The 20,442-nt window shown below is 36.0% G+C and overlaps 3 protein-coding genes across 4 annotated transcripts; 2 read left to right on the forward strand and 1 right to left on the reverse strand.

Moving 5' to 3' along the window:
• Positions 1 to 1,499: 1,499 nt before the first annotated feature.
• Positions 1,500 to 2,737, forward strand: LOC112512061 (probable N-acetyltransferase HLS1). Its single transcript, XM_025117857.1, has 2 exons — positions 1,500 to 1,673; positions 1,769 to 2,737. Exons 1-2 carry the CDS (start codon positions 1,500 to 1,502, stop codon positions 2,735 to 2,737), a joined length of 1,143 nt encoding a protein of 380 aa, XP_024973625.1.
• Positions 2,738 to 9,146: 6,409 nt separating this feature from the next.
• On the forward strand, positions 9,147 to 11,380 carry LOC112512331 (zinc transporter 6, chloroplastic). Its single transcript, XM_025118217.1, has 2 exons — positions 9,147 to 10,307; positions 10,984 to 11,380. Exons 1-2 carry the CDS (start codon positions 9,597 to 9,599, stop codon positions 11,296 to 11,298), a joined length of 1,026 nt encoding a protein of 341 aa, XP_024973985.1. The 5' UTR covers positions 9,147 to 9,596; the 3' UTR covers positions 11,299 to 11,380.
• Positions 11,381 to 11,504: 124 nt separating this feature from the next.
• On the reverse strand, positions 11,505 to 19,822 carry LOC112512330 (6-phosphofructo-2-kinase/fructose-2,6-bisphosphatase-like). Of its 2 annotated transcripts, XM_025118215.1 has the most exons (23): positions 19,549 to 19,822; positions 19,327 to 19,390; positions 18,173 to 18,465; positions 17,718 to 17,906; positions 17,226 to 17,432; positions 16,663 to 16,758; positions 16,476 to 16,574; positions 16,353 to 16,382; positions 16,009 to 16,062; positions 15,597 to 15,650; positions 15,330 to 15,407; positions 15,065 to 15,156; positions 14,920 to 14,977; positions 14,609 to 14,683; positions 14,371 to 14,418; positions 14,006 to 14,103; positions 13,662 to 13,737; positions 12,889 to 12,951; positions 12,700 to 12,791; positions 12,447 to 12,515; positions 12,306 to 12,369; positions 11,783 to 11,848; positions 11,505 to 11,708 (listed from the first exon to the last, which is right to left on the reverse strand). In XM_025118215.1, exons 1-23 carry the CDS (start codon positions 19,723 to 19,725, stop codon positions 11,631 to 11,633), a joined length of 2,220 nt encoding a protein of 739 aa, XP_024973983.1. In that variant the 5' UTR covers positions 19,726 to 19,822; the 3' UTR covers positions 11,505 to 11,630. The 2 variants fall into 2 exon arrangements, with proteins under 2 accessions (XP_024973983.1, XP_024973984.1); XM_025118216.1 differs by lacking the exon at positions 19,327 to 19,390 and having other exon boundaries at positions 19,549 to 19,601.
• Positions 19,823 to 20,442: the final 620 nt, after the last annotated feature.

Raw genomic sequence — 20,442 nt, forward strand, 5'->3', positions numbered from 1 at the left:
CTATATATATATATATATATATATATATATATATATATATATATATATATATATATAACACTAAAGACAAACAAACATACACCATTATTATTCACCTTTTGTCCACCACCTTTTTATTATTTTTATACATTTCATCTTTTATTTATCAAATAAGTTCGGTTTATAATACAATTCAAGCAATTGATGTGTAAAGTTCTACTAACAATCATTTTCCAACAAAGGGTATTGTAATTATATTAATTTATGTAAAGATTTGGGATCACATCACGATTATTCTTTTTAACACCTTTGAGTCTTTGAATAAGTTGTTTTTTTATCTGATAACTGATAAAAAAATACAGATATTCATCTTATGGCTGACAAAAAACACAGACTTTCATCCACCATCATTTAATTTTATCTTCATAAACTTTTACATATCGGCTAACAAAATTTTGAGTATAGTGATAGAAGTATGTGGATGAAGGTAAATGAAGACAAACAAAGGTGTAGGAACGCAATGCAGGTGTATGAAGACATTGTTCTCATATAGTCACGTGATTGCAACCCTTCTATTAATAACAATGGAGCCCTAGATTTACTCTCCAAAAGAGTCGTTAAGAAAAGAATAGATGTTCCAAGAAGAGAAATAGTCTAAACCTAGCCGATATAAGACTCCAACACGCCCCCGTCCAACGAAGGCTAGACAAACATATTGTCCAAATTCTCGAGAAAGAGCTAGACGGGTGAGTAACAAATCTTGACTTTAATACTATATAAAATTATATGAAACACTCAAGATTTACTCTTTAAATAAACTATTGAGAAAATAAATGCTTTAACATATATATATATATATATATATATATATATATATATATAGGGTTGAGTTGAGACCAAGGGTTTTCCGTGAAACCCGTAAGACCAATTTATGTTATTGATCAACTTTATAAGCTAATGATCTAATGATCTAAAGTTATATGGTGACAATTTTGTGATTATTGAGAAGTCTCGTGGCAATTTTGTGATTATGAATGTTCAGATTGTAGATTTAATGCAAAGGTTGAGAATTGGTCTTACGGGTCTCATAAAAACCTTTAGTCTCATATGATCTCAAGTCTATATATACATAACAATGATTCATATCCAACCGATATAAAATTGTACTTTAGTTTTGGTTTTGATAGTGATGGTTGTAAGAAAGCATACCCCTACCCCCCTTATAAATCAACACCCCCTTTCCCCATTTGATTTCAAGACACTTGTACTTGATATACAATTTAGCTATATTCCCCCTCAACCCCTCCTCAATCCTTTTTTAACCTTTTTTTTAATCCAAAATTACAGTATCAATTACATTCGAATCTAAACCATCTATTTTTTAATCTGACAGATGAAACATTCTACTGTCGTTAATCTTTTTAGAGTTCTCTCTTAAACCCTCTCTCTCTCTCTGTATATATATATATATACACACACATATATATATATATATATATATTAATTGGTAAATTGCAAAAATGGCATTTGAGGAGATTAAGGTAAGAAGGTATGATGGAGGTGTTGATAGAGCTGGAGTTGAACTACTTGAAAGAAGATGTGAAGTTGGGCCATCTCAACATGTCTTTCTTTTCACTGATACCATGGGTGACCCCATCTCTAGAATCCGCAATACTCCATTGTACATCATGCTGGTATACTTGTACATGTATATACATACAATCTTCATATATCTATATATCACTGGTTCAGAAAAAGTGGCATTTTATACGTATGTATGTGTTTGTAGGTTGCTGAGTTGAACCATGAGCTAATTGGTGCTATTCAAGGTTCGATCAAGGTGGTCACTATGAAAGATTTGGTTAAAGTGGGCTACATTTTGGGACTAAGGGTTGCACCGCTGCACCGTCGTAAAGGCATTGGTTCGACCCTCGTGAGCCATTTGGAAGAATGGTTCATCAGGAACCAAGTGGACTATGCGTACATGGCAACCGAGAAAGATAACAATGCTTCGGTTAATCTCTTTGTAAACAAACTCCGGTACATCAAGTTTCGGACGCCCGCGATCCTCGTTCATCCTGTCAAATCCCGGCCCCTCAAAATGCCGTCAAAAATCGAGATTTTTAAGATTAGCGAAGAGAATGCGGAGTATTTATATCGTCGTTTTATGGGTTTGACGGAGTTTTTCCCAGCAGATATCGATAAAGTTCTTAGAAACAAGCTAAGTTTAGGCACTTGGGTGGCATGTGAACGAGGAGAATGCGATCAATTTGGGCAAAACGGTAACTTACCCACGAACTGGGCGATGCTAAGCGTTTGGAATAGTGGCGGTTTATTCAAACTACGAATCGGGAAAGCACCAGTTTCGTGTTTGGTGTACTCCAAGGTGTCGAAAGTGGTCGATAAATTTGCGTTTGCGTGCTTCAACATGCCGACGCTATTGCGGAATCTTTTCGAGCCATTTGGGTTCTATTTCTTGTACGGGTTGCACCAAGAGGGTCCGGGGTCCGGGAAGATGGTTCGAGCCCTTTGTAAATATGTGCACAACATGGCTCGAGTGGGTGGTTCGGATTGCAAGATGGTGGTGACTGAGGTGGGGAGTTATGATGAGAGGGTGAGACCTCACATCCCCCATTGGAGGCTGCTTTCATGCCAAGAGGATTTGTGGTGCATAAAGCCTATGAAAAGTGGAAGTGTTAATGAATTGACAAGAATCCCACAAACAACACCTCTTTTTGTAGATCCAAGAGAGGTGTGATTGTGACTATATATGCCACCTAATTATTATTTTTTAATATATTTTATAATATATCCATGAATTATACTGATTTTAATTTAACAGTAATACAGGTTCGACTTGTATGATGTATCATGTTCTGGTTTGTTCGTTGGCAAGCCATAAAACTGATATGGAATATGGATGTTAGTCGAAGGAAACATGAATTGTTTAGAATAGTGGTAGATTTCGTTTAATTAGGAGAGAGGTGAGATGTCACTTGTTTTGAGTGACTTTTATTCGGGATCTGATTTTCGTTGCAAGTACTGGTCAACGATCACACCAAAATGCTTCAAATGGTGTGACTGGTAAAGGTTGTATGAGCACATGTTGATCATACTGAAATGGTGCATCCTGAACCATGACGTTATTTATGATAAGCAGTTCTTTGGTGAACAAAGGAATGTATTCAAGACTTTGGGTCTGTTTGATTCATTGGAATTAGACGGAATTTGAGGGGATTGGAATTACGTATTCCTTCGACTAAATTTTGTTTGGTTGGTTGGTTGCAATTTAATTCCGCCACCTACAGAAATTATTGATCATCTGCGGATTTATGAAGCCTCACCGGGGTCCCATGTACCTGTGCAACTGACTTTTCCAAGTAAATTTTTCGTTGGGGGTACTAAAAGGTGTACAAGCTACACTTTGGGGGTACCACATGACATTAGAAAATACAAGAAACATCAACCAAAAAAATTAAAAATCATTCCAAATCAGCCAAAAAAAACTCAATTTTCTTTGAAAAGTGGAATCTGCATAAAAACATATCAGACAATTTTGCAGACCTCTAGTCCACTTTAAAGATATGACGGCTCGACAAAAATCTTGGATCTGTTGCTTTCATCATTCACCCTGTATGATTTTATATTCATAGAAATCAATAATAATTATTAAACAACGACTACTACTGGTATTACTATTATTATTAATTATGACAATAACAACCAGTATTATTGTTTTGTTGTTATTATTATTTCAAACAGTAAATAATAATTCAAATAGTAAAGAGTAAATTTGTCAGTTAACCTTGCTAAAACTGTATTTTACAAAACCAAGAGTTCAAATGAATGGATTAATTTTCATTACCTTCGCTCCCAACTTCCCAACTAAGTATGTGATTTAATCAGATTCTATTTTATTCTAAATCCTGACCCTCAGATTCGAATTTCTTTTGATAGATTCGATCTCTTCCAAAAACATTTTATGAACCAAAATCCTTTTTAAAATTTTACACGAATATATAACCCTCCTCTGCAAACCCCCCCCCCCCCCCCCCAAAAAAAAAAACACTTAACATGCAATAACTATCGGTTTCATCTTCAGTAGATACAATTTGATTTAATATCGTCAACACCATTCTAAATTGATCCTACTTCAATATTTTTATTATTTGTCATATCTTACGAATCCAACGTCACCTTTTTCATAATTTTGAACATGCAATGCAAAGATTTGAACCAAAAATTAACAAAGGTATTTTTTTCTTATAACTCACACACCGAGAATTATATGACAATAACACGCAAGGACCTATACTGTTTTGTCTTTGTTCACAAGCTACAATTTAAATTAATCAGTGTTTTGACAAGATGGTTAACAATAAAAGAAACATGATCGATATTGTGATAAAATTGATTGCATAACCTATCCCGCCTTGAAGTGATTGACCACTACGTGTGGTCATATTAGACTTTTGATAAGGACACGAACCATATTTTCAAAACGATATGGACAATACTTGTGGAATAATTATCCCATCAATGACTATATCTATCATTTGTAGCCTAATATTTTGTCGGTTTACACAGTACTTGTTCTGAACTGTACTATTATCAGCTATCACCGTCCTAATAAAAAATCAAATCCTAATTAACAAAATATCACCTTATCATTAATCATAGTCTTACATCAAAAGTCAATTTTAGAACAAAAAGTGGACAAGTCAATTCTCTTGATCTCTAGAAACGCTATAATTTTGTTCCTAACATCATGCGAACTTAAACCCATTACAAATTGATGGGCTTTTTAAGTTCATTAAGGCCCATTATAGCCGTGCACGACCGCACGTCTAGCCTATGTCGATTCTTGTCATGTATGTAGTCGACACAAGTCGACTTATCAGATAGTTTTGCAGGCTCAAGTCAAACCACGCCAACACCTTTATGTATATCAGCTAAGGTCGAGCGATGTTTGTTTTGTATTTGCTTTCGTTTTGTCCCATATGTTTCATTTTGAATCCACGTAGAGGATCATTGTTGCATAGCGCAAGACAAGAGTGAGGTATCATCAGATGGCCAACAAGCAGTATCCCTCCTTTTTTACTGATCAATGTTTAACCTTCATAAAGTTACAGTTTTAAGTTATAAACTCTGTAACAAGTTAATCAAAGCGATAGCTAGAGGAGAATAAATACAAGAAGACAATATATCAACTCTGCATAAAATATCTTGGATTTTCGAGATGTTATAATCAATAATATTTAAGGTTATGGTATTCTTTGATAAAAGACAACTTACAATTATCTCTTTAACTTCTTGTTTATTACAGCATGCAGAACAACTTACAGTTATCTCTTGCGTGATTATTATTTATTAGGTTTAGAGTTTACATAAAAATAGAATTTAGTTTAATGATACCAATTTAGGGCTCTTTCAATTCAAGTATCACATCTTTAGTTTACCAATTACCAGTTACCAATTTGGGGGTATGTATGATGAATGGACTACTTACAGAGTATGGTCGATTCGTTACTTTCACTTGCGCTTTTAACCTATATGTTTTATTTATTTATAGTTTAAATTTTATGGCCCATAATCAGTCCAAACCGTGTAAATCTAGACAAATTAGACGGCATTTCTATGGTATGATTTGACTGGTATGGATACTTCATTTCAAACAGCATTACAGTGTGGTATGTTAAAAAGGCTTAAACAGTCCAGAGAAGACCATCAATACCCCTACAAATAAACGGGCCGTACCATCAAATTATGAAGACCGATGTACCATTTATTATAATTTCAATTTTCTTATTGTTTCTTTCAACGTATAAATGTAACCTACCGACGACTATCGATCGTACCCATATGCCTCGAGTTTTTTTGCCTTTCTATTTAGAAGAGCGAAGAAAATTTGACATGGATGATTCGTTTATTGACTTCTTGTTAAACGATAGAAAATGTTAAAGACTTAGTACCCATCCCATAAATTTTTCCACAACATGTCACACCAATATTGTGATTGAAAGATTCATCGTTTATTTTTCTAAGAACATCTCTAGCAACTATGTTAAAATAGATAAAATAAAGATTTTAGCAACTTTTTGCTCCAACGGCTAGGGGGTGCTCAAAAACCCGATCAATCCAACCCAACCCAACGCGAAATAACCCAACCCGAAACAACCCAATGTCTAATCGAGTTGTAAAATTGTCAAACCATAGGTATTGAGTTGATATTAGGTTACTATTATTTGAACTCAACCCGATGAACCCGATATCCTTTTATTTATTAGATTTAATATGATTGTTGAATTTTTATTAATATATACATTAGACAATTACACTATCATGTATGCTTTTCATATACACATATTTTCAATCTATTCACATCTCTATATACTCATTCGTATATATATTCAGTAACTGTGAACATATATATGTAAATTAAGAAAATTAACTGAATGTGATATACGTAATAAATATAAATAAGTTGTATCAAATGGTTTATGATGAAAAAGAAATTATGAGTAGAGAAATAACATATTCAAGGTTAGAAAAATATTTTAATATACCAAAGTATCAATCCGACCAACCTGTACGGATCGGGTTGGGTTGGGTTGCACTTTGGTTTGGGTTGGGTTGGGTTAAGATTTTTCAAACCACAAGCATTGGATTGGGTTGTTCAAATGTCTTCAACCCAACTCATGAGCACCCCTACCAACAGCTACGATGTTGTTGTATGATAAAATAGAGAAAATAGGAGCGAGATTATAAAATATCTAAATAAAGAGAAAAATTCTTATTTTATATTTTCCCAACGATAAGAAGTATTGAATATAAATGTTTAGGAAAGAGAAATAATGTTTTATTAAATGATTAAATATTTTAATAATATAGTTAATTTTAAAATTGTAAAAAAAATTAAAGACTTTATTTTAAAGAAAATATAATATAATTATTAAAGATTTCCACTTACAAAATCCTTTTGTACAAATATTTAATCTCATTTTTTTTTATAAATATAATTTATAGAATTAAACAGATCAATGGTAACCTTTTCTTTTATGGATATATTAATTGTATAATAAAATAAATTATGGCGTGTTTGCTAACACGAATCCACGAAGTGGTCCATATAAAAAAAATAAAGTAAAATAAATGTAAATATATGTTTTTAAATAAATACCATATATATTTGCATTATAGTTAGTCATTAATAAATCAATAATGGCATTTATTTTAATTCATGACATTTTGTTACCATCTTTTAAAATCATTTTAATTGATAATTAAATAACATATACTCCAACAAAAATCAGATGTACCAAGGGTTTTTCGTGAGACCTGTAAGACCAATTTATATTCATTGATCAACTTTATAAGCTAATGATATAATGGTCTAAAGTTGCACGATAGCAATTTTATGATTATTGAGAAGTCTCGTGGCAATTTTGTAATTATGAATGTTCAGATTGTAGATCTAATCCAATAGTTGAGAACGAATCTTATGAAAAACTCTTGGTCTCACATGATCCCAAGTTTTAATAGATAATACTAACAATTAAATAGTTAAAATACCATTTAATAAGATAAACAAAAAGAACTTTACATACCAATTAATTATAATAATATATTATAATGATTCATTAACATATAAACTCAAAAAGCCTTTTACATGTATCTTATAGATTGTTTTTTCATTTTTTTTTTATAATTTCATTAAGAGACATTATCTGAATCATTAAAAGGTTAATTTTGTTTGGTAAAAAAAAATAGTTTCAAAACTCTGTGAATGATTTTATATCATGCGTCTCCTTTAACCATTTAACACCCTAATTTTATTGTAAACAATTATATTTCATTTTGTACTATATCATAAGAGTCTCTTAATCATTCAACAATTGTCAAATAGCTTCTTAGTTGATAAAAGAGTGAGGTGATTGCATCCAAATAAAAGACAGGTCTCGGATTCGATCTCGGACCCCCTCCCTCTGCTAGCATCAATCGTTGACGGACCTTAAAAATGTCATTTCACATGGATGTCCTCGAAACAAGTTTTATGTGAAACCCGTTGAAATTACTGATAATTAATTTTTGTTTAAATATACAAATTTAAAAATATTACATTTTTAAAAAAAAAACGCAAAAGAAAAGATATTAAAGCAATAAATAGAAGAAAGGACACAAAAAGGAAAAGGTTAAATGATAAAGAAAGAGCTAGTCATCAGGCACCCGAACCCCACCTTTATTAATTGTACATCTTACGGTAACAACCCTTAATGTTTTTCGAAATGACAAATCCTACCCTCAACATTATGGAATTGCACAAAAGCTAAGCAAAACAATGTTTTTAACCTCTTTACAACATAGACTCGTATAGAAACGAATGATGTGCGGTTACAATCAAATAAATTATTTCTTGTATCGCCAATTTGACCCGAGTTAAAATGAACCACAAAGTTGATGACTGTTTCAAAGATTTCTCTTCTCTACTTCTTTTGTTTGAAAGAGGAGTAGGTTAGGTTTTTTGAAGAAATTTTCTCTGGAGATGGAAATTTTTTTGAAAATTCTACTGAAAATGCTTTTTATCTGCTAAAGATACAGTAAACCCTAACTTTGTACAAGGTTGGTACGGTTAGATTAGTTTATGCACAATCCAACTTATATTTTAGCTTATTATTTGACTTTCACTTGTCATATCTAATTGCTACATAAATCATAGTCCTGATATGAAATCTCAAAGATTTATTGAGTTCACTTCACTTGTAAACTAAAGTTAACTATTACAGTCTTGAAATATACTCTTTTCGTCCCAAAATAAAAGTCTACAATGAAAATGACACACGGTTTTAGCAATGTGTAATTATTACACTTTTTAAGTAACTAAATGACATTTTTACTCTTGATTATAGAGAGAGAGAGAGAGAGAGAGAAAAAAAACACTTTATCCATCTTATAATTAAGGATAGAATGGAAAAGTGAACACTTATTCTATGACAAACTAAAGTAGAAGCTTGGACACTTAATTAGTAGCCGTTTACGAAACGCTTACCAGATAAATGATTACTGACAAGAGTCATCACTTTCACTTACCTTATCAGCTAACATTCTCGACCAACAAAATGGATTGACATAAGCGTCATTTACCTAGTAAATGCTTACTAGATAATAGTATTTTCCATCACTTACCGGGTAAGATTATTAGTCCTTGTTATGTTTTTTACTGGATAAAATTCTCAGTCTTTACCATACTCATTGGTAAGATAAGTGACACCCGGTGAAATTTTGATGAATGGCCATTTAATTTGGGACGGAGGAAGTACAATGTTGTGTTGAATTTGTGATCATTAGAAACCGGTATATCCATATTTTTCTGAAACTAGAGGGTAGTGAAATGTAACTTGTAAAAGATGAAGGATGCATGCTGAATGAGCCACAAAAGTTGGTGGAAATCATAGGATGGCATAGTGTTGTGTTATTGTCTGATTGCTCTAACAATTCCACGCATTAACGCAACCCTGAATTTCTACATCTCTAAAATGGAATCCTGACTAAGATATCCAAATTGAAGGTGAAATCCTCATCTTCAATACCCCCACCAGTACAATTTCCCCCAAATTATCATGACTTTGTGTGCCGCAGACACCGCCAGAACGATCGCATGTCGCGACGGCGATGCGGCGGCGACGCTCAAGCTCATTTCCATGTTCGTTATATTCTTCACAAGCGTTGTTGGTATATCGGCGCCGGTGATGCTCGCTCGTCTCTTTCATGGCAAGCCTCTATACGATAAGGCGATTTTGGTTATTAAATGTTTCGCTGCCGGAGTCATTTTATCGACCTCACTTGTTCATGTGCTTCCCGATGCGTTCGATGCACTTGCGGATTGCCATGTCTCTTCGCATCATCCATGGAAGGACTTTCCGTTCTCCGGTCTGATTACTTTGATCGGAGTATTAACGGCGCTGTTAGTGGATTTAACGGCGACATCGCATGTTGATGGATACAGTCACGGGCATGGACATGGAAATGGAAATAAGGAGGTTGCCGGTTACACACAGATTGGAGGGAGTGAGGAATTGAAGAAATCCGTGGTGGAGATAGAGGTGGTGGAAGCGGAGGAGGAGAGACGGCGGTTGAAGGAGGATGAGATGGTGAAGATGAAACAGAAGATGGTTTCTCAGGTGTTAGAGATAGGGATCATATTCCATTCGGTGATCATCGGAGTAACGATGGGGATGTCACAGAACAAGTGTACGATTAAGCCGTTGGTGGCGGCGTTGGCGTTCCATCAGATCTTCGAAGGGATGGGCCTCGGCGGTTGCATCGCTCAGGTAAAACCACCGCCACCGATCATTCTAGAAATTACTTGATTCATTTGCTTTACTCTCAACCGTCCATTTTGCATTCATTTCTGAAGCGGACAACGGTTTTTGGCCGTATGCCCATCACGTGGCGGTTCAGTTTTGAGAGAAAAATCCATTTTTCCCCACCAAAATAAGGGGGCAACAATATTATTGTTTACCAAACACTTATCCGATAAGTGTTTACGGGTAAAATTTAACACTATTATTATTTATCGGGTAAGATTTTAGTCCACTGAAACGACTTTGTATGCAACAATTTACTCGGTAAGCGCTTACCATGTAAGAGTTGTCGTCCTCACTTACCGGGTAAGACTCTTGGTCCTTGTCTCGCTCTTACCGGATAAGTTTTTTTATCCTTATCATATTTATCCAGTGAGTAATGTGAATTGGTAAACGCTTACCCGAATACTCGGTCAGTATGGCTTAATGATAAATAAAAGTGACTTTTGAGGTTGTTTGGTTGGTTTTTATCGAGTTATGTAAGAATAAAGTTGTTTGTACAGACTAATTTATGGATTGTGTACTGTCCAGTCCAGTCCAATCACTTTTGTGTACCAAACATACATGCCCTAAACATGAGTTATTTTTATTAAACCGTATAAAATCGAATATGCAAAACTTGATGTCTTTTTTTGACATACAGGCAGGATTTGGATTCGGAACCACAGCTTACATGTGCTCCATGTTTGCGGTGACAACGCCAATGGGGATCGTGTTGGGGATGATCTTGTTCTCGGTGACAGGGTATGACGATAGCAGCCCGAACGCATTGATCCTTGAAGGTCTTTTGGGTTCGTTGTCTTCAGGGATACTCATATACATGGGTCTTGTGGATCTCATCGCTCTCGATTTCTTTCATAATAAGTTGATGAGTTCAGAAACTTGGTTAAAAAAGACCTCGTTTGCAGCCTTAGTTCTCGGCTCTACTTCCATGTCGATTCTTGCTCTTTGGGCTTGAAGTTTCACACCTAAATCGATCATAGTAATGTACAACTGACATCTACATTGCGTTTCTATAAAAATCAACTCTTTCCCAATCAGTTTCGTCTTTTCCGATCAGTTTAGATTCATCATTTTTGCTGACATGACATGATAGTGACCTAACATGACATGACAGAACAAAAACTGATTTTTTGATGTGACAGACGGTAAGAAAGTGCTACATATGGAAAGTGTGACGAAATAAGTATTTTGATTGATGGTAATTATTTAGTAATCAAATGTTTGTTGTAATGTTTCGTTTTCAATCAGTAAATCATGGATCGTTAAGCGTTTGCTGAATACGATTGATCAATCCATAAGCTTGTATCTTTTCTCTTGGACGCCGGTGACTCCCATTTGTATCTCTATTATCGTATGCAACGGCATCTGAAAACCGCAACATTCATGTCAGTATCCGTGTGTGTGTGTGTGCGCACGCATGCACGTGTTCGTGTTGTTACCTCTATGTGCGGAATTTCTTTCAACGGTCGATCAGCAAAATACGCATATAATGCTCTCAAAACCGCCTGAAAAAAAAACCCAAATCAAATGAAGCCAGTATATCCCACATAAAAAGGGGATCTAAGGGGTTGTTTGGTTGGTTTTCCATTAAGTCTTGTAGGGATTAATCTGTCTATATAGATCGGGAAGATTTTTGTTTGGGAAGGTTTTTTCATAGATGGAAAGGAGTGTTTTTTAATTCAAATGGACAGGTTTGGAAATACTTGGTTTTCTGCATAAAGCTCTCCCTAAAAGCTTATTGAACAAGTCCCTTTCTATGTCATTAAGCCACTACCAAACAGTCATCTATGGTTGATCGAATAAGTTGTGAGTCTCATTAAGCTCATTAAGCTGCTAACAAACAGGCCCTCAAGTTGGGATGTAGAGAGACATAGTCCTTAAGGTGGGATGTAGACCGACTTTTCCCTCACAGCCTGTTTTTGTGAAACCCCTCAACTTACAAAACAAAAGTTAAAAGTATACCTGGTGAGATACTACTACGACAGGAGCCCGTTGCCGTTCAAGCTCGATGATCACGGGCTCCAACCTGCAATAAATCGAGAGTCTCGTTATGCATATTAAAAATAAAACTCGAATATCGATAACGATGGTTCATCAACAAACCTTTGTATCACATCCAAATAAGACTCTCCACGAGGATACCGATACCTCAATTTATCCTTCTTCCGTGACCTTCAATTAAATCAAAAATACGCAAATCAAATCAGACGCACCCAGTATGTCACACCCGACAGTAAGGTTTGGTAGGTGGGATGTACGCAGAACGATATTGCTTGGGGATAAAGACCCGTTCACATATACAAAAGACCGCAAAATTTAGAGATAAATAAGCATAAGGTTTGGAGATAAAACATACTCGTATTCCTCAGGCATATTTTTCTTTATTTCCTCGTATGTCATCCCATCGCATACACCCGCATTTATCTCATCAAGTGCACGCCATTGTATCTATATGGAAATCAAAATTAGTAAACAAACATGCGATCGCTCAAAGATCTACCAAGTCACAAAGATATCTTGTAAATCTCACGGTATTCACGCTAACCTTTGGGAATCCAACGATTTGATTAGCGGTCAAAATCGTTCTCTGCAATGTGCTTGTCCATATCTAAGCAACACCAAGAACACGGAGATCAGCCATGGTTGAGTGTTAAGGCCTTGTTTGGCAAACAAGCTGATAAGCTAGTTGTCGGCTGAAAAACTAGCTGTCGGCTGAAAAGCTACCATGAGTCTAAGTAGCTATGGTGCGAGTATTAAGGCCATGTTTGGCTGAAAAGCTAGCTGATAAGTTAGTTGTTAGCTGAAAAACTAGATACCTGCTGAAAAGCTACCATGAGTCTGAGTAGCCATGGTTCAAGTATTAAGGTCATGTTTGACAAAACTAGATGATAAGTTAGTTGTTGGCTGAAAAGCTACCATGAGCCTAAGTAGCCATGGTTCAAGTATTAAGGTTGTGTTTGACAAACTACCTGATAAGTTAGTTGTTGGCTGAAAAGCCAGTTGTTAGATGTGGGCTAAAACTAGCTGTCAGCTAAAAAACTGTTATGAGTGTAAGGAGCCATGATTTAGGCCACGTTTGGCAAACTAGCTGAAAAGCTAGCTATTAGCTGATACTACCATGAGTGGAAGTAAAAAGTAAGGAGCTCGAAGCATATATGGAGTCGGACTTTTGATTTTGGATGTAAAATGGGCTGCTTTCTATATTCAGAAAGCATCAATATTACATACTTTCATGATCGAGCTATATTTCCTTAAATGGAAGCTTGTAAAACAGAACATTCAAATCAAATAGCAAAATGTATCAAGAAGAATTCTTACAGAAGCAGCTCGTTCATTCTTGAGTCGCTTCTCCACAAAGTTAGAAAGTTTCTTTGCATAAACCTCGCCTTGCCCACTGTTAACCAAGTCGAATATATTACTCAAACTAGCTCGAGAACCACCAATTTATATCATAGCTCAGATTAGAGATGTACAAAAAAGCCCAAGCTCCAAGGCTCGGCCAAAAGCCTAATCGGACCATGTACTTTTTCAAGGCCTGGTTAAAGCCTGGCCCAAAAAAGCCCGATCAGGCTCATTTTCACACGGGCTCTTTTTGCTGGCGAAGCCCGAATATCCCGGATGCAAGCAGAAAGTAATCATGCTTATCAGCAGAAAGAACAAACCTCAAAACAGTGTCACCACCTATTCTTCCCCTCACGTTATCACGACTCTCTCCATGCCTCGTAAGCAAAATCGGACGGGGAGTAAGATGCGTATTCACCTGAAAATTATCTTGATCTATTAAGACACAATTTAGTCAAATAAAAGTTAGCAAAAGTATCTTTGATTTGTGATAAATTATCCTTTTTTATGCAATCCTTTTGTTTTTTATTCGAGCAAATTTAACAATATACAAAGTGCGAGTATTTATGCTCTCTACATGTACATTCATACAATTTAAACGGAAAAATAAAGATTAGCTGAAAAAACACGAGATGAAACTCTACTTTGGAGAAAGAGGAATATGACAATAACTTCAGTGACATACCAAGAAAAACACGATACGCCCAGGAAGGTAACCACCTAGATTATTCACCTGAAAAATTAGAAATCTGTTGGTAAGTTTAAAAGGAACAGACGCGTGCATTCATTTTCTAGCGGATACTGTGTGGAATAGATGTCAGGTCTGCATAATATCCCATCTCCAAATGGGATATCGCATTTTTATTTTCAATCACTAATAAAACATGCCGTTATAAATTCTAAACAACATGAAGACAACTTACTTCTATCTGCCCGCCTTGGCCGCTAGCCATATCGATCATTTTGATATATGAACCTTCATTCACCGGCTCATACATCTTGCACCAAAAAGGGAAAAAAAGTTATTGGATTTACTCATTTTCGTCATCTATTTTCATCTTGTTGTCCTATTTATGACACGGGCGAGGGATAAAGATGAGTTATGGGGTCCTGTTTGCTTGATATGCGAAGAAATAAAGATGGGACCCACAATACGAAGAATGGAGAACATGGCAAATGGCATATACGATCACGAAAAGGAACATAGTAAAGAAAGTATGGTTCAAAAGACTACCTTTTCGTAATTATCGAGTCGCCTTTTGAAGTCCTGATATCCGGCTTCGAAATCCGGCCTGTAGATATATATTTATATACGGTTTAGTCTATTTTACACAAGTTTCTAACAGAAACAACGTGATAGTTCTAGTGAGCGACTTTACTCTTCTGCATAATCAGGACTCTGTTGAATCTTAAGCCGAATGTTTCTTTCAATAATCTGTGGATCAGTACATATCGTTTCCAAAAAGATGATCTGTATCGAAAACCATTAAGAAAATCAGAAGCCGAGGAGCCCCTAATAAGATCATAGGTTGCCAGTCTAAACAGGGCCACTGGGATTTTCCTGACTGGTATCATCGGGCCCCACAGGATTACTCGAGGTGCACGCAAATGGGTCCGCACACCCACAAATTCCAGAAAAATTACCTTGCATTTGCCTTCTGCCATCTTCATAAGCATATTCCTTCGCTGGCTAGTGCTGTTTGTGGCATCAAATATTCCTACCTACATTCAACCGTAACCCTTCTCAATAACCGGAAAAACCAAAGGGTCACAAGTGACCTAAATGTCCATACTCGAACCCCAAACTTGTGGGTTTCTCCATGAACCAGGGGTGCATCAACACGCACCCCTCCTAGTTTGTGGTCTGCTTTGTGTAACGTTTCTTGGGTCTTCAAAAAAGATAGGACTTACCTGGCCACCTTCATGCATCCAGGCTATCATGTCGTCCATTGCCAGAGCGGCTACCTAGTAGCACGTGATGTATTAAAACTATTTGCAAAGAAAGATGTCAATACAGTGTACCATTATATCAAACCAAACGGACCCAATAAATCCAACTAGAAAGTAGGGTCTGGGAGGGGTTAGATGAAAGCAGACTTGACCTCTACCCCCAAAGAGTAGAGCGATCGTTTCCATGAAGACAAATACAGTGTACCATAGAATGTTAAATAATGGAACGGATAAAATAATAACAATATGGTCAAACGAGTATACGACTACCACAAAGATCTCAAAATTGGAGGTTTTAACATAAATTAGTGCCGCTTAAAGTAAAAAAAAACAAATTAACCTCATAAAAGACAAAACTTTTAATGGCATTCACCTCATTCCGAGCCTCCATGCCTTCAGGATTGTCACCCCGGAAAAAATCAGCACACTGCATCAGTGATATGGATCTATCAACGTTACTGCTAGAATGGTTTGGCTTCTATAAACATCAAAAAGGGTGGGTTCAAGACAGAACACTAAAAAGGGAGAACAAGGGAACCAATTCGAACCATCCATCTATTTCAATCCAACAGTTGTAAATAACAGGATCAGTTACATTTGAATCTAGGCCATCCATTTTCTAGATCCAACGGTTGATAGGGGTTCACTTGTTCTCCTTTTTGGGGATTCTCTCTTGAACCAGTCCTCTAAAGCACATTTCAAGAAAATCAGATGTACCAGGTTGGCTCCATGCTTAAGCCGTCGATACTGTTGCACCAAGAAAAACCGATCAGACTATTTTCCGTGCTTCCATAGGTTCCAATGGACGACGAAAAGAATATAATGCAAAAAAGCAATCACCTTTCCAACATTGAAGTGTTTCGTGTCGTGACCTAACCAGCGGAGATATCTTGTAAGTTTAGCAGCGGTAAAAGTTTTGCCACGAGCTGGCAAGCCAACCTACCAAAAGTATCGAACATTTCAGAAATATTTGTAATAAAGAATCAAGAAAGGTACTGAACGATAAAGGAGGTCATCAGGGGGGTACCAAGACAATTGCCAGATGCATATCTTCTTTGGGTCCAAGCATTTGATCAGCAACGGCTGCAGCTGCAACAGCTCCAGCAGCAGCCGGCATTGAGTTCTAACAGTTTCATATGTTACAAATTTAGAGGACAACCAAAACCATAAAAGGTCTAAGATATATCTTCATGCAGTTAGGCTATGTTTGGCAAACTAGCTGATAAGCCGGCTGTTAGCTGAAAAGCTAAACTAGTCATGTTTGGTAACAACTAGCTGAGCCTGGTACGATAGATGACAATGTAAATTAATGTTGACATGGAAAAATATAAGGGACATAATTGGAAAAATGGAAAAAAAAATCCCGCAAAGCTTATGGAAACGCTACTTGAAGTAGATTTTCAAAAAGCTAGCTTACGGCTAACCAAACAGGGTCTTTTATCAAAAAAGCTAACTTATAGCTAACCAAACGGGGCCTTTTTTCAAGAAGCTAACTTATGACTAACCAAACAGGGCTTTTTCAATGAGCTCCAAAAAGAAGCTAGCGTATGGTTGCCAAATGTGGCCTTACAAAGATGGTTTTGTACAAACCTTGGCTTCTGAATCAGGCAAGGTGGTTGCACTCGCAGATTTCACTAACCGAGAAGATCCCACGCCTCTATCAACAAGAAGTCCTTTCTGACCATCTTGCTTCTGTACCACTGAGAACGTACCTACAGACTTTGATTCAACCATGCCAGGACTATAGTACACTTTAGGAGAATCTGATTCCTTTTCCTGAACGACAACTTCCCTTTCCTGTTTAAATGCCATAATCACTTGTATGGATAAGTAATAAGACTCAGAAGATGATGTATTACCATCATCCTATCTATACTATATTATAAATCATATGATAAAAAAAAACTGGTAAAAACAACTTATTAAACATCAAGTATTATTTGTTAATGCCAAATTAGGAAGTAATCAAGAAGTATGGTCGCAAAACTTGGCCCTTCTTTGAATAAAAGGGTCTGTACCAGAGTAGAGCATGTGATTTCAGGTTTAGAACATCATAGGCTTAATATATGACCAAAAAGTAACCTTTATAGTTGGGGGTCGATCAACGGATACACCCACACCCTTTTCTGAACCATCGCCTTTGGTAACCCCCCTGCCATGCTGCAAACATCTTGGAGTCTCTGTCAAGTTAGCAGCATATACCAGAGAAGTTGGTGGTGTTGGAACCACATATTGTTCAAGATCAAGATCCAAACTTGTTGAAGAGCCATTCTGAGTAAAAAATTTACGAAACAAAGAATTTATTAGACGTTCATCACACACCCATTTTAAACGATCACAGGTTAAATGTTGGGCAAATTGCATGAAAATGAAACGTACTCTGATCTGAATCCTATCTTATGTAACGTGCTTTCAAAACCTTCATTTTGGAACCTCGGATGTGATATCTCAAACATTTAGACTAAAGTACGTTACACAAAATAAGCAGTTTCCCAATGTTAATCATTAGAAGAAAGCAGCAAGATTCATACACATACCTCCTCACCCTCAGGCAATGCATTTATACTAACATCAGGAATATCACGAACAGTTGAGGGTTCAAGATTTTCTTGATAAGCTCTCCAACTAGCAGCAAGATCAAAGGGTGACACCCTGTCAGCCGTAATACACACCCGGTACTCAAGAACCTCCTCAGCGGTTAGCCGAAACAGAGCCAACCTCGCAACCCCTTGCAAGGCCCCACCCATGAACTGCCTGATTGGACCCTCCTCCACTATGCATGGTCCGTTGTTATTCTTTGACTTCAATAAGAACTTGAAGTCCAATGTTTCTAAAAAGATAAGAAATATTGGTGTTATTAGTGATTCTATCAAACACCCATCCTCCAGTTTTGGGTAGTTCATTTCTATAATCAAGTTGTCTAATATTTTAGATGTGTTTTCAACTTTTCAAACCATTCTACTTGGTAAAATTGCTGCAAACATACAATTATTCCTGCTTACTTGATTTAGGGTCTGTTTCTTAACAGCTTAATGAACTTAATATGACTCGCAGCTTATTCGGTCAGCTATACATGGCTATTTGGTAGTGGCTTAATGTATAGAAAGTGGCTTATTTGGTAAGCTTCTAGGGGGAGCTTTATGCAGAAAGCAAAGTTTTTCCAATCCTGCCACTCCCAACTAAAAATACGCTCCTTCCATCTATGAAAAAAAGCCTCCCAAACAAAAACCCTCCCCTCTATACAGAGATTAATCCACACAATCATCTATCCATGCAGGACTTAACGGAAAAAGAAAACCAACCAAACAGCCCCTTACCTACTTGCTAGTTTGTGTCATTGCTACATATGCTTTCACTAGTTGTACTATATTCATGTTTACATGATCTATCTCTATCTTTGCCAGACACCATTAAATTTGCCACAGGGCAGTGGTCGAGATAATGTCTGTGTACATCCTACCCCTCTCAGACCCTACTTTCAAATGGGATATACTAGGTTGGTTTGGTTTATCTTTCTATAGTGTTTGTTATAAGGTTTAATGTGGTTCTTTAGTTTTTTTTCCTCAAAACATAAATCATAATAACTTCACAGATTGAATTCATCGGTTCGACCATAAAAAAAATGAAATCAAAATTGGGGCTTTGAGAACAAAGTGATGATAAAAACAAAGAACAAGAAATCAAACAGTACCATGATTAGGAGGAACAACAAAACTTAATTCCCACATTGAGGTTGACTCGCGCTCCATTGGAAGCTAATAGAAAAAAAATAACAAAAATTAAAACATGGGTATTGAAGTAGAGAATATACATGGTATAGCTAAACACAAGACGAGTGATCAAAATCGTTGAACAAAAACAGTAAACAAGAAGTTATTGGTGAAGAACAAGGAGTAAGAAAGGCAAGAATTACAGCTTTGGAGGCATCCCAAGAGCCAACGAGAGGGCCAGAGCCGTAGACATGAGGAACAAGGTCTCCTCTGGGGCTGTAATTTTCCATCTTGAGAGATACATAGAGTTGACCGCCGGCATGATCTTCTCCGATGCCATGGGAGGTCGAATCAAGATTCATTGATGAACCAGTTCCCATTCTGAATGTTATTAGCAATCTATGAATTAGAAGAGAACCCAGATGGGTTAAATTCAAAATTAAAGAATAAAAATTAGGTATAACATAGTTTCTTTTTGTAGAATGACTGGAATGGGGAGGAGTTGGGGATAGGAACCAGGGAGTAGGGGATAGTCGAGTCGAGCTTGATGGTGTTAATGGAGTTGGGAATAGGCGTGATTCGGGAGTAGTTGGTGGGGTCGAGCGGTCCACACTCCAGATGGCGGAATGAGTTCGAACCATCAATTCGCTTCAGTGGTTTCCCTTGGGCCTTTGCATCATAAATTGGCCTTATCCGAATATCCGTTATCCAAAAACAATACCATTTATTTTATTGAGATATATATCTTAATTTTAATATTTTATTTTATTTTTTATCTCAATCGATGTTATAATATAATCGTATATGATTTTGATAAAACGATGATGTTTTTATTTTTGAATAAAATATAAGTTTGAAGATATCATAAAATTTTGACAAAAATATATCGATATTAGTATTAAATTAATTATTTAAAAAGTTTCATTTTTTTGTGTAATTTTTTAATTCAATTTTTTTATAATTTAATTTAGATACAATAACGAAGTAATTTATATTTGGTATAATAATGTATTTTTTTTATAAATATAAGAATTATTTATTTTGTTAGAACTCGATAATTATTCTAATTATATTTTAGATTTTTTATATTTTAAAAT

The sequence above is a fragment of the Cynara cardunculus genome (genome assembly GCF_001531365.2).
Source record: "Cynara cardunculus var. scolymus isolate 2C chromosome LG 5, CcrdV1, whole genome shotgun sequence".
Taxonomy (NCBI): Eukaryota; Viridiplantae; Streptophyta; class Magnoliopsida; order Asterales; family Asteraceae; genus Cynara; species Cynara cardunculus.